The following is a 12,618-nucleotide window of genomic DNA, read 5'->3' as shown; positions in this document are numbered from 1 at the left end:
TTTTGGTTTTTAGTGAATTTTGGGTAAATATTTAAAAATTATATTTTTCCAAATAAATGGTTAGTTCGTGTTTAGGAATTATAAAAGGAGAATTAGGTTTCAGAAAATGCCACATTACCAAATAGATAAAAGGAAAGAAAAGGGATCACATGCATGATAGATAGATCTAACAAGAGGCAATTGGTGGTTAATATAAGCATTTTGAAGCATCGATGGACATCTTCTGATGACCTGAAAGCATCAAGTTAGAACATATGTCACTGGTGGCGATCACTTATACGATATTGTGGATTTGTTTGTGGTACTTCTCGTCACACTATATTGTATTCACTGGATTTGCAAGTGAAAATGAAAATTTTCAAGTTTGACACCCATTCTTCAAGAGAGTAAAAACATTTGATTTCGTATTTTTTCTGAGCTTTGAGTGATCAGAAAACTCTGAAACATATTATATTGCAACTATATTAAAGAATAGCAAACAGAAAATATCTAAACTCTAGGGGTTGGTTGTATTAATAGCCATTAGGAGGAGCATGTGGTGGATCAGTCATATGCACAGAATAGAAACCATAATTAAAGTCATCCGGACAGATGAGAAACAAGAATGGACCACACTTGCTCCGCTTGTCTTCATATGCTAACACTTATACTTGAGACTGACTATTTTGAGGTTGTCCTTCCTCACATCATTTCTAGATGTAGACCACACTTCTCTCTCCCTCTCCCTCTCCCTCATTCTACCCCCGTTTACAATTTTACATGAGATTAGCTAGTTCTTCTTGAGTTTACTAGTATAACTCTTATGGTGAAAACAATTAATTGATAGGCTTACCAGTAGCACTTTACTCATAATTTCACTTCTTACATGTACTTTATTATGGAAGCATTATCACACTATTATTGGTGTCAATCGATATAGTATAATGTTGTGATGATTTTCCTTTCAAAAAAATGTTGTGATGATAATATATTTGTAGAGCTGTAATGCTTCTTATTCTGGTAATCATTACTATCTCAATGATTTCGAATATCATCAAATCGATATTCATAAACCCTCTATCTCATACTCCGTGATTTACTTTGACCCTAATCATTCTCTCTCTCTCTCTCTCTCAACCTTCTATTAATTTACCCGTGATTTACCCTTCATTTGAATTCCAAGAAATCCATCTTGTGACAGCTTTTTGTTACTACTATTTAGTTATTATTACTAATGAAAAGGTTTAAAAAAAGGAAAAGAGGGGTAATGTTGTGGGAAGTGACCACAAGTGGTGTCTCCATCTGCATGGTCTTTTTATAGGAATGAGCTGTTTATCTTTGTTTCTATTCACATTTAATTTTTCAAGTTTTCCTTGGTGCTTTCGGAAAAATATTGTTCTCAGTACTTGTGTAATCATCTTAACGAAGAGGCAGATGGATTAGTTCCCTTGTCTACATTTGTACGTTCATGAAAGGATGTATGGTAAGACGTAAGAGTAATGGTGATGAATTTGAGCACAGAGATATGTCTTTATCAACTGCACAATTCTCTCTTAAATTTCATTTCACACTATGACTTTCCTTTCCCACCTTTTAATTTCATTCTTTGTCAATGAATAAAAAGAAATGACTATATATATATAGTAATTAGGGTTGTTATTCTCCTTTGTACTTTTGGGAATAGCTGTCAAATCAATTACCTAAATAAGAATATTAATATATTTCGCAAATGATGTGTGTGTGTGTGTGTTTAAGTGTATTTTGGTTGCAATGAAACGATCACTTGAGAGTTATTGCAATTTTATCATTCCAAAACCATAAATTGTGGCGTATTTTTTTTATGTGGATGACAACGAGAATTTTTGGCGTTTTTCTTTCTAGATCATAATGTTATTTAATTGATTCTGCTGCATTTGGTTATTTATGTACTACTACAAATGAATATTTATGATGTGGGTTTGGCGCACTGTACAAAGAAGTCTCTCTCTCTTTGACACTTTTCAGTACACAAAAACTATTTTTGGTCCATTATTAATAAATTCATATTTTTTTCCATTTAATATATTAAAGTAATGAAATCAAAACTAAAATATTGTTTATAAATTTATAATAAAAAAAATCTAAAATATTAATTTGGTGAAATAAAATGTAAAACGGATGGAGAGTAATTGTTATATTGGTAAAAAAAAAAAAAGAATTAAATGCGAATAAGACCGAAGAAATGCGACATGATGATAATAATCGTTTGAAGAGAGTTATTATTATTACCTCCTGGTGATAATATTAAATATCGTAAAGACAAAACAACAGAGAATAAAATTGAAGAAGAAAGAAGGAAGGACGAAGAGGTGGTGGTGATTCAGGGAAAAAAAAAAAAAAAAAGGGGAAATCGTCGGAGATAGAGAAAGCAGAGTCGTTTTCAGATCGTGAAGCTCAAAACAGAGAAGAAAGCATATCTTCTTCAGGTATCCTCCCAATCTCTTCTTTTTTTTTTTTTTTTTTTTTTTGTATTTGTATTTGTTTTGATTATTTGTTTTTTGTGTTACTTGAATCATATGATTGATGAGTGCCCTGCCCTTTACCACTGCAAAGTCAGAGCCTTTTTATGTCTCTCTCTGCTTGTTGTACCTTGTACTACCCTCCTCTGCCTCTTTTCACCTCATCTCTTCTCTCTGTACTTTTCTCACAAGGTGGTTTGATTTTACCCATGGAACCCAATGGCTACATGAAAGAAACAAAGAGAATGAATGGTGGTGTTGCTGAAAGCGAGCTTGATCCATGGACTGCATGGGCTTACAAGCCTCGCACTATCTCCCTTCTCCTTATTGGCGCTTGCCTTCTCATGTGACTCCCCCTCTTTCCCTCCTTTGCTTTGCTTTTCTTCTCCTCTCTGTGTCACACACAATCCTCATGTTTGTTTTTATTTTTATTTTTGAATTGAGTTAGTTGGGAAAGTGGAGCTCTTGATCCTGACAGCACTACTTCTGATGATATTGTCACATCTGTTAAAAGGTTCTCTCTTTCTCTCTCTTTTTCTATGTTTTTTCTTTTTTCATTTGAATCTATTATTACTTAACTCTATTCTATGTTTCTAGGGGAGTGTGGGCTATGATTGCTGTCTTTCTTGCTTACTCTCTGCTCCAGGCTCCTTCAACGTAATCACCTCATCTACTTTCTCTTGCTTCCTCTTGTGCTGCCTCTGTCTTTAACCAAGTTTTTTTGCAGGGTTTTAATCAGGCCACATCCTGCAATCTGGCGCTTAGTTCATGGATTAGCCGTCATTTACTTAGTTTCACTTACTTTTTTGCTCTTCCAGGTTTCACTTTTCTCCTCTCTCTATGCCAGTGATCATAGTAGCTCTCTTCTGTGTTCTCGATTTTAGTGAGCAAACTCTAATAGTTACTTTCTTTTATTCCTTCCAGAGACGTGATGATGCTAGGCAGTTCATGAAGTTTCTCCACCCTGACCTTGGAATAGGTAATATTTTTCAGAGCAGCTTGCTTTATATGAGTGACCGTTCTTATTAGAGTTTGCTAATGTTTGCAGAACTTCCTGAGAGATCATACGGTGCTGATTGCCGTATTTATGTGGCTGATCACCCAACAAACAGGTTTAAAAATCTTTATGTATGGTATCTTCTCTCTACAACTCCCCTTCTTAGTTTTTTTCTTAGCATCTGCTTCTCATGTTGGTTGGCATAACTAAAGGCTTTTGCATTGACTAACAATTTTCACAGGACACAGTGTTTGACGAGTTTTTCTTGGCGCACATCTTTGGATGGTGGGGAAAAGCAATCCTGATCAGGAACCAGCCTCTTCTGTGGGTGCTCTCGATTGGTTTTGAGTTATTAGAGGTTGGTCTTCGTTCCCTTATGTGCTTAGAGGTTTCAAGTTGATAAATATAATGTTAAAGCTTCCCACCCTGTATATATTCTATGTTCACCAGCTTACTTTTCGGCACATGTTACCAAATTTCAACGAGTGCTGGTGGGACAGCATTGTTCTTGATATCTTGATATGCAACTGGTTTGGTATGATTCTTAACCCACCTTCACCTTCTATATGTCATGCTTATGTAGAGAGCTGAGTAATGTTTTATAATGGTGGTAGGTATCTGGGCAGGAATGCAGACAGTACGCTACTTTGATGGAAAAACATACGAGTGGGTTGGCATTAGCCGCCAGCCTAACATTATTGGCAAGGTGAAAAGGACACTAGGGCAGTTCACACCAGCTCATTGGGACAAAGACGAGTGGCATCCACTGCAGGGACCTTGGCGTTTTATTCAAGTACTCACTCTTTGCATCATCTTCTTAACGGTGGAGCTGAACACATTCTTTCTCAAGTTCAGCCTCTGGATCCCTCCTCGAAACCCAGTGATTCTCTATAGGCTGATCTTGTGGTGGCTCATAGCGATTCCAACTATACGGGAATACAATTCATATCTCCAAGACCGGTAATAGCTGTTAGCCACTGTGATGTTGGTTTAGGTTTTTATATTATATAAAAATGGTTGTTTTGGTTGTTGGCAGGAAACCTGTAAAGAAGGTGGGATCATTCTGTTGGCTATCAACAGGGATATGCATAGTAGAACTTCTCATCTGCATCAAGTTTGGAACTGGTAAGTTGTTGCTTAATTACTTATGGTTACTTAGCGTGTGAGAGTGTAAACTTGGTTGTTTTGGTGATACAAATAACAGGATTGTACCCAACAGAAATGCCATTGTGGGTAGTGGCACTTTGGGGAAGTGTGGGACTTGGACTTGTGGCCTTTTTGCTGGGTTGGACATGGAAGATTCAGAGGACCTTAGAGAGAAAGAGACGCTAAGGTCATCATTATTGTTGCAGCAGAGGTGAGACAGATAAATGCCATTGTAGGGGTTTTGGTTATTTTGTAAATAGAGGGAGAAGAAAGAACAATGTAAATGCAATTTTTTTCTTTTAGGGATTAGTTGTGTGATATTTTACATTACAGTGCTTCTTATCAATTCTTTTAAATTTGCTTTCATTATCTTTGTTCTCTTCTGCCCACTCAAAACTGACTAAGATGTTGGTTTAGAAACTTTGAATGGTAAACATGTTAACGACATTAACATCATTAATGTTGATTTGGTTACCCTACTCACACTTCTGCTTTTTGAGATATTTTTTTTCCTGTTTTGTTGTCATCTTTTACATTGCATTTACAACATTATTAATGCTATTATAATTGAAGGTATGTGCTGCCATCAACTCAATAACTAGAAGTACAGTTTTAATATGCTACTAGATTTTAAGGGTTGTTTTTGATTTATTTTTAATAATTATGAAATTTGGGTTTTGAATCTTATAATTGTGGTTTTATGTTTATAGGTTTGTTGATGTTTTATTTTGTAAAAATGAGTTTTTTTTTAATATTATAAGCGAAAATGATATGTATGTTTGATCGATAGTGCTGTTATTTAATATTAATAAAAGAGTTATCTAATCAAATCAAAAAGTTATCTTATAAAACATATGAATTCAACATATTATGTATTTAAATGTTAAGGTATAAATTGGACTTCTGTTTATAAATTATGATATATGGGCTTCATGCAATTTAATTTTAATTGAGTTTCGATTAACAAACTCTGATTTATATAAATGGACAAATAATTAAAAAAAATTGTGCATGTGGTTAAGATTCTATATTAATATGTACAGAAAACGTGAGCCTAATAAAAAAAAGTATTGAGTAAATTATTGTTAGAGAAATATATGGTAATATATTGTTAATATAAATTTAAGGTAAGACTAAAATATTAGTAATCTAATAAATGAGTATAACAATTTTTTTTAAGTAGATTTTTTAGGACTTTTTTTTAAGTAGATTTTTTAGGATTGTTTTTTTTAAATAGTATTGATTCAAAGCTGTACATACGTATATCAAACCCAAACATGATACAACGACATTAATATATCACCAATAGTGTCAGACTGTCGGAGATAAATGCAATCAAGTCTCATACCTCCCTATTATTCTGTATTATCATCATTCAATCAACATTTTATTTAAATTTTGTTAAGAAAATGAAAAAAAAAAGAGATATATTGGTGGATAAATATTAGATTGTGTGACGTGCCGTCCAACATCTCACATGTGCTTTAGACACAATTTTGACCATGTTTCAGCAGTTTTCCAACATCATATTCTTATTTTATTACAACTTCCTTAAAAGCCAAAAAGATGCTGTCAGAAAAATCTTTTTAAAAAAATATGGATACGAACGGGTACCAATAAAAAATAATGTATTTTCTGATGTTCCGAAAAAATCATAATTTATAAGAAATAATAATTTCTTTTCATTCCATTTCATTTTTTTTTTTGGTAGAGAATTAAAAAATAAAATTATTTTTTGTTAAATTTGATAAAAATTCTTTTTCATTCTATTTTATTTTCGTATATTTATTTTCTCGTTTTCCGAATGTTCACGGCAGTATAGCGTCCGCTCTAGTATAGCGTCCGTTCTAGGGAATCTTGGGAGATTCTGCTCCTTCTCGAATCTATAATGGGCCTTATGCTTATCGAGTTTTAATGGGCCTTTAGTTTCAAATACCTTGGGCCCAGAAACATGTCGGAAACGCAATGAAATGAATTTAGAGAAGACTGACTTCAACAAACAACAAGTTCTGTATCCTTCGTGTCTCGATCTGCTCTCCCTTCCGACCAGGTATCATCGCTAATCCCTTTTATAATTCAATGGATCTTCTTTCCTTTCAATGATATCGTTCCACCGCAAAAGAATCTTACATATTCTGACATTCAATCTCATCTCTGTCTTGCAGGTTACAGCTTCCGATTTGACTTTCCGACATGTAAGCTCATACCTTAAACTCGATGCCGTTCTTTTATATATATATATATTTTTTTACCATTCTCCACATCATGTTGAGTAGATAGATGATCTCCTGTATGTCTCTGAATCTCTAGTCTGTAATATTTAGATTGTACCCAATCGCCTATAGTGATCGGTCCGTTTTCGTCTTCCGTATGTTATTAGTTTAGCTTGCTGATTGAGATGTTGCCTTAGTATATTTTTAGGCCACAATTCTCCGTTTGATAATCACATTAATGTATTAGTTGACGAGTTTCAATCGAGAATAAGATTCTTCTGTGCTATCATACGGGTTTTGTTATGGGGATGATGTGAATTGTGTTTTCTTTTGTTTTTTTGATAATTTCAGGGCAGAAGATGAAGTTGTTGATCCAAAGAAGTACCTTGAGGAATCTTGCAAACCAAAATGTGTGAAGCCACTACTCGAATATCAGGTAAACTGGCCGGGAAACTGTTTGTTTGTGAATCATGTAATAAGTTTGACATAGTTCCATGTGTGTGCGAAGATCGTTGTTTGCTGATATATGTCTTTCTTTTTTTTTGTGTGGTTGCTAGGCGTGTGTGAAGAGAATCCAAAGCGATGACTCTGGCCACAAGCATTGCACTGGCCAGTACTTCGACTACTGGCATTGTATTGACAAATGTGTAAGTATTTGCTTTGCTCTTCACATCTTCTTCTTCTTCTACATTATGTATACTGAGATGAAAACTGTGATTTTGGATCTTCAGGTTGCACCAAAGCTGTTTGCAAAACTAAAATGATTAAAAAGCCAAGGTGGAGACGAAAATGTCTTGATTCTGCTTCATGTGGTTTGAAATTGAAAGGATGTATAAAACGCAGTGAATGTTGAACAACTTTTTTTTTCATAACTGCAAACCTCAATATGCCAAATGGCTCTGCTCCTCTGTTTTGTTTTTATACCGCAGACATTGTTATTGTGCTCTCATCATGCCTAATAACTTCAAGAATTTGCCTCTCTTTGAACAAATCAAATTATTAGGCTTCGAGTTTCAATAAAGGTAGATTTTCACGATTATCACAACGATTAGTCAAAACGCATCTACCAGCTTCAACCAATATATAAAATACATGTATGTATAAATGTGATTTACATAACTTCCTTCCATCATATCGTCTTTACTTTGTATTGAGAACTCAAAGAATTTGTCACTTATCAAGCAAAATTCAAGTATCCACCGTGAACAATAACCTCAAGTTTATTGCTTCCAAGGTACAGTTCACTGCCTGTAGTATCCACCGCCTTGGTGAGGAGGCGGGTACGGGTTCTGAGCAGTATAAGGAGGCCGAGGCTGCTGTCCCTGAGGATCATAGTACGGGCCTTGTTGCCACGATGGATAAGGCTGTTGCGGGGCCTGGGGAGGGTATGGTTGTGGTGGCTCCTGGCTATGAGGCGTGTGGTATGGTGGTGGAGGACCATAGGGTGGGATAGTGTAGCCAGGTCGTGGTTGTTGCTCTGCCGGCATATAGTAAGGTGCTTGTGGGTGTGGGTGAGGATGAGATGCGTTCTGAGTTTCTGGTGGAGGCGGCGAACTTGAAGCCGTTCGCTGATGCACAGATGGGTATGGACCGGAGCTTCTATTTGTGGGTGTGGGTGAGGATGAGATGCGTTCTGAGTTTCTGGTGGAGGCGGCGAACTTGAAGCCGTTCGCTGATGCACAGATGGGTATGGACCGGAGCTTCTATGATCCTGAAAACTCAGACCAGACATCTGTCGTTGCACATCTTCAATCATTTCTCGGCACTGAATGCTCCTTGTCATCACAAAATCACTGCACTGCTGCTTCACATTCGTGATTGCATCCTGTTAAGCCAACAAAGACTGTGTCTCAGATTGCAGGAAAGCTATTTTGCATCTCCAATGGAGTGTAACAATCAAATTTTAAGAGCATCCAAGACAAGTGGAATAATGTAGACGCTTTGACAGTGAAGAGCTTGCAACTATATTAAGAAAAGAAACTCACTTGAAGAGTGACATAGAACTTCAAGCCCTCGTTGACGTTCTCCTTGATCTCTCGGTACTTGGATATAGCCGCTTGAATCTGCTTGTAGCACTTCTCTCTGGATGCTGAACAACAAGGAATCACATAAAACAATTACGTGGGAGCTAAATAACTGACATACAGAATGTAAACCGGTTTTTATCATGGATACCTGGATGGCACATCAGCCACCATGTAGAATGTTTTAATCACAAACTCTTTGTATCATCATATACTTATTAGAACATTTATAGAGTTCATGCAAGACAGAAGCTGTTTGCTCACCTTTATAATCTTCAAGATTGAAAAGAGTTGAGAACTCTTCATTTTGAGCCTATAACCAAGGAAAGAAACCCATTATGAGTAGTCAGTTTCTACTAGCAGTAAAACATGACCATTTCAGTCCCAGTAAAAGCTAGCACACTAAATATTCTTCGACAGTGAATGCCATCACCATACGTTCTTTGGTTATCACAAAAAGGACCAAAACCATAGTGAAAAGTGAAGTGCTGCTAGAAGAATGGACAAAAGAGGTACCTGAATTTGCATTAATAATTGTTCTTGAACTTCAATGTTTTGTGAAATATCTTGACAGATGTGATCATACTTTGACATCTCTTTCCTGAACATATCTTCATAGGAGCCGGTTGACGTCATCAGCTTTGGCAGTATGTCATCCTAAAACAAAGTATCATGTAAAAGTCTAATAAGTCTTTGACTCCAGTATCAAAGAATAACCAAGAAAGAAAATGAAGAAAAATCTTTTAAAATGTTCACATTTCTCTTCATCTCTTTGAGCATGTCTTCAAGACCAGCTCGCTGAGCACCTAAATTTTCCAGTTGCCTCTGTGCAAAAGGAAATAAAATTGTTAAAATACTGATTCGTGAAAGTATATACTGCAGCTTCCGAAAGAAATAGGGAATACCAGACTCTGCTTCAGATTTCCCACTATAGCATCCTCTGTTGCATCCAGCGACATCATTGGCCTAGCTAGAGTTGGGACGGCAGCTTCTATCTGATGATCAAAATAGAAAAGCAAAACATTTAAAAATCACATTTGAGGGGGCTATACCGGACCCAAGTGCGTGGTTTGAATAACACCGAGAGACACTAAGAGACAACTTCTGGCAGCATTTTGAGCCTCAACAAGAGAAATAAACTAGCTTGTACAAAAAATTGGAAATACATACCGGCCGTTGATCAAGAATGGACATGAGGGCAGAGTTCTCTCTCACCGATCGCTCAATCTTCACATCACTTTCTCCAGCCTGTTTCAAATTGGCTGCAAACCGATTTAATCTATCCTGCAAATTCTTTGTCAACGTGCTAGACTGAGGCCTAGTCCACCTAGTCCCAAATTGGCTTCTGAATTGAGCGTCTTCAGTTGCTTCTTTCTGCAAAAGCTCTTCGGTTTGCACCAACAGTTCCTGATTAACCCTTTTCAAATCTCTAAGCTGCTGAAGTTCACCTTCCAAGCCAGCTGGACCGCCACTGATCTGAACAGCCTCTACATCGTCTTTAAGATCAGCAGGAAGAGTTGAGTTACCATCCACAGCAAGAATAGAATCTGGAAGGTCCATCTCCTTGAGCCTAACTCGAGTTAGCTCGCTTGCTTGCTGTAATCTCTCCGCCTGAGTCCTAATTACATCATCAACCATCTCAGTGTATCTAGAGAGAGCCTTCGCACTGCTGTCCGGAACAAGGATGGCAAACATCTTCTCCTTACTTGCATCCAATATCTCAGTCATGTTCATCGGCTTAACCATTGAGAAGGTAGGAAGCGGAGGCAAAGAAGCAGGAGAAGGAACTCTCATGAGGTACACTCTATCATTTTCCTTCACAGCTCTATCCAAATTGCAATTAATGCTCGCCTCTAATTTGTTCATCGCTTCTACTAGCTGCGCAGGAGCTCCCCTTGAAGACTTCTTAGCGTCTGCCAAACGGCTAGCTCCGCTCTTCAGCCGAGCTATCTCTTCCGCAATCTCCTCTTTCTCGTGCAACTCCATTCCATACCTGTAACAAGCTTCACTATAAAACAGTGATGCTTTCATCTGCACATGAGATATCCAGCCTTTCTCAAAATGATCCTTCAACGGTGAAACGACTAAAGCAGCCAAAGCTTCCTCGTAGTATATGCCAGCCTGAACACAAGTAAACAAGAAGCGCAAATTCAATCTACAGTATCACACCAAACAACAAGGCCTGGGATTTTGAACCGAACTTCTAACCAAAAATTCGGTTCGATTCGGTAGGTTTTCTCGGTTTTCTGTTCGGCAATCGATTAATTTGGTTTCCTTATTAAAAAATAATAATATCAAACCATACAAAAAACCCGAACCGGACTAAACAAATTAACCAATTTAGCCGAAGTTATCCGAAACTTTAACAAAATTTAACCAAAATAAAAAACTTCGGTAGGATTCTCAACTATTGTAACTGAATACCGAACCGAACTTTCGGGTTAATTCGGTAAAAACTTATGTTGAACCGAACTAACCCGAACCGAATAAACCGAACTAACCGAGCATGCCTACCAACAACAGATGCTTCACCAAAAGAGATGGATGCTCTACACGAACCTGACTAGCAATCTTAGCAGAAACACCAGGAGTGCTTCCTTTAGCAATAGTATTCTCAAACACGCATTCCTGAGCCTGCGCACACATCAACCGCTCCAACATCCCCACGCACTCCACCCTCACATCCACCGTGGTGCTACTCTGCCCAATCATCGCCTTAGTAGCCTCATTATCCCTCGCCCACGCGAACGCCCCCGCCGCCGCAATAAACGCATGCGAAGCCTGACGGCGCCCCTCCACGGTGGTGCGATCACACCCCAGCGCAATCTGACTGTAACTAGCGCCGAGATTGAATAGAACGGCGGCTTTCTCCAGATGAATGTTCTGCTGCGAGGCCTTATGCTTCTGCTTGAAGGCGTCGTACCATAGGAACGAGACGGCGTTGACGTGGTGCTGATCGGGGGAGATCGGGAACCGCGTCTCCACGAGGCAGAGGGCCTTGTAGTAGGAGACGAGAAGGTCTCGCCGTGCGGAGGGGGATGGATCGGGGACGCGCTCTACGTCGGAGCGGAGTTGCTTGAGGGTTTCGAGATCGTCTTCTATGAGCTGGGCTTCGCGCTCGGAGTAGGTGAAGGTGACGTAGTTGCGGAGGGGGCGGTAGAGATCGAGTGAGGAAGTTTTCTTCTCGTGGATGGCGAGCATTAGGTTAGAGAGCGCCGATGAAGCCATGGCGGATTGAGAAATCCACTTTGATCGCTCTTTCTGATATTTTTTTTTTTTTTTTTTTTCTCTGTCAGGTTTTGGTTTCTTTGATCCTTATTGATTAAGGATTGATCGTGTAGGAGACGGCGTGTCAAAGAAAGAAAAAGATCGTGCAGGAGACGGCACTAAGTTCTGTGCTTTTTTATGGAAACGGCACGCAGTCTAACTCTGTTAATGAATCAGTCTTCACTAATAATATATAGAAAACTCAATAAAAATCACCAAATTATTTGGATAAATTTGTTGTTCATACTTCATACACATCTTTCTTTTAAATTCATTTAAATACCATTTCTAATCTAAAATATTTATAAACTTCTCTATAATTTTTCGCATATACGATTTTGTTGTTGGTACATGTAGGAACTAGGTCCGGTAACTTTCTGTAGAAATTTGGAGTCATTAAGCAGGGTCAATCATCAAGAATGTAGTGATGACAAACAAACAACACATTATTGTTAATCTTTAAGGGGACTACAAAAAAACCTATGTGTTTAATG

General features: G+C 37.7%; 3 protein-coding genes across 7 annotated transcripts; 2 read left to right on the top strand and 1 right to left on the bottom strand.

The window, feature by feature from the left end:
* Positions 1-2,245: 2,245 nt before the first annotated feature.
* LOC106307944 (CDP-diacylglycerol--serine O-phosphatidyltransferase 1-like) lies at positions 2,246-4,986 on the top strand. Of its 3 annotated transcripts, none has more exons than XM_013745044.1 (12): positions 2,246-2,444; positions 2,712-2,823; positions 2,926-2,991; positions 3,075-3,134; positions 3,205-3,295; positions 3,402-3,456; positions 3,526-3,605; positions 3,716-3,832; positions 3,925-4,009; positions 4,089-4,434; positions 4,511-4,599; positions 4,679-4,986. In XM_013745044.1, exons 2-12 carry the CDS (start codon positions 2,723-2,725, stop codon positions 4,804-4,806), a joined length of 1,218 nt encoding a protein of 405 aa, XP_013600498.1. In that variant the 5' UTR covers positions 2,246-2,444; positions 2,712-2,722; the 3' UTR covers positions 4,807-4,986. The 3 variants fall into 3 exon arrangements, with proteins under 3 accessions (XP_013600498.1, XP_013600496.1, XP_013600497.1); XM_013745042.1 differs by having other exon boundaries at positions 2,670-2,823; XM_013745043.1 differs by lacking the exon at positions 2,246-2,444 and adding an exon at positions 2,541-2,610.
* A 1,605-nt stretch (positions 4,987-6,591) lies between these two features.
* LOC106311900 (cytochrome b-c1 complex subunit 6-like) lies at positions 6,592-7,814 on the top strand. Its single transcript, XM_013749227.1, has 5 exons — positions 6,592-6,670; positions 6,786-6,815; positions 7,185-7,269; positions 7,391-7,480; positions 7,565-7,814. Coding segments are annotated over exons 2-5 (210 nt in total). The 5' UTR covers positions 6,592-6,670; positions 6,786-6,813; the 3' UTR covers positions 7,598-7,814.
* Positions 7,815-7,957: 143 nt separating this feature from the next.
* On the bottom strand, positions 7,958-12,168 carry LOC106311899 (ALG-2 interacting protein X-like). 3 transcript variants are annotated; one of them, XM_013749225.1, is made up of 9 exons: positions 11,417-12,168; positions 10,028-10,978; positions 9,763-9,852; positions 9,614-9,682; positions 9,374-9,514; positions 9,122-9,170; positions 8,819-8,922; positions 8,437-8,658; positions 7,958-8,332 (listed from the first exon to the last, which is right to left on the bottom strand). In XM_013749225.1, exons 1-9 carry the CDS (start codon positions 12,083-12,085, stop codon positions 8,075-8,077), a joined length of 2,553 nt encoding a protein of 850 aa, XP_013604679.1. In that variant the 5' UTR covers positions 12,086-12,168; the 3' UTR covers positions 7,958-8,074. The 3 variants fall into 3 exon arrangements, with proteins under 3 accessions (XP_013604679.1, XP_013604680.1, XP_013604678.1); XM_013749226.1 differs by having other exon boundaries at positions 7,958-8,436; positions 8,541-8,658; positions 11,417-12,167; XM_013749224.1 differs by having other exon boundaries at positions 7,958-8,373; positions 8,478-8,658; positions 11,417-12,085.
* Positions 12,169-12,618: the final 450 nt, after the last annotated feature.

The sequence above is a fragment of the Brassica oleracea genome, chromosome C8, assembly GCF_000695525.1.
Source record: "Brassica oleracea var. oleracea cultivar TO1000 chromosome C8, BOL, whole genome shotgun sequence".
In the NCBI taxonomy this organism is placed as follows: domain Eukaryota; kingdom Viridiplantae; phylum Streptophyta; class Magnoliopsida; order Brassicales; family Brassicaceae; genus Brassica; species Brassica oleracea.
This window is presented reverse-complemented; position numbering and strand designations above follow the sequence as displayed.

Bases quoted from the DNA above. Each gene is read 5' to 3' on its own strand.
- LOC106307944 (XM_013745042.1), top strand. From the start codon at position 2,687: ATGGAACCCAATGGCTACATGAAAGAAACAAAGAGAATGAATGGTGGT. The intron at 4,010-4,088 runs GTATGATTCTTA...TAATGGTGGTAG, and splicing joins CTTGATATGCAACTGGTTTG to GTATCTGGGCAGGAATGCAG. The intron at 4,600-4,678 runs GTAAGTTGTTGC...TACAAATAACAG, and splicing joins CTGCATCAAGTTTGGAACTG to GATTGTACCCAACAGAAATG.
- LOC106311900 (XM_013749227.1), top strand. The intron at 7,270-7,390 runs GTAAACTGGCCG...TGTGGTTGCTAG, and splicing joins AGCCACTACTCGAATATCAG to GCGTGTGTGAAGAGAATCCA. The intron at 7,481-7,564 runs GTAAGTATTTGC...TTGGATCTTCAG, and splicing joins GGCATTGTATTGACAAATGT to GTTGCACCAAAGCTGTTTGC.
- LOC106311899 (XM_013749225.1), bottom strand. From the start codon at position 12,085: ATGGCTTCATCGGCGCTCTCTAACCTAATGCTCGCCATCCACGAGAAG. The intron at 10,979-11,416 runs GTTCGTGTAGAG...ACTTGTGTTCAG, and splicing joins CTGCTAAGATTGCTAGTCAG to GCTGGCATATACTACGAGGA. The intron at 9,171-9,373 runs GTACCTCTTTTG...CCTTGGTTATAG, and splicing joins AATTATTAATGCAAATTCAG to GCTCAAAATGAAGAGTTCTC.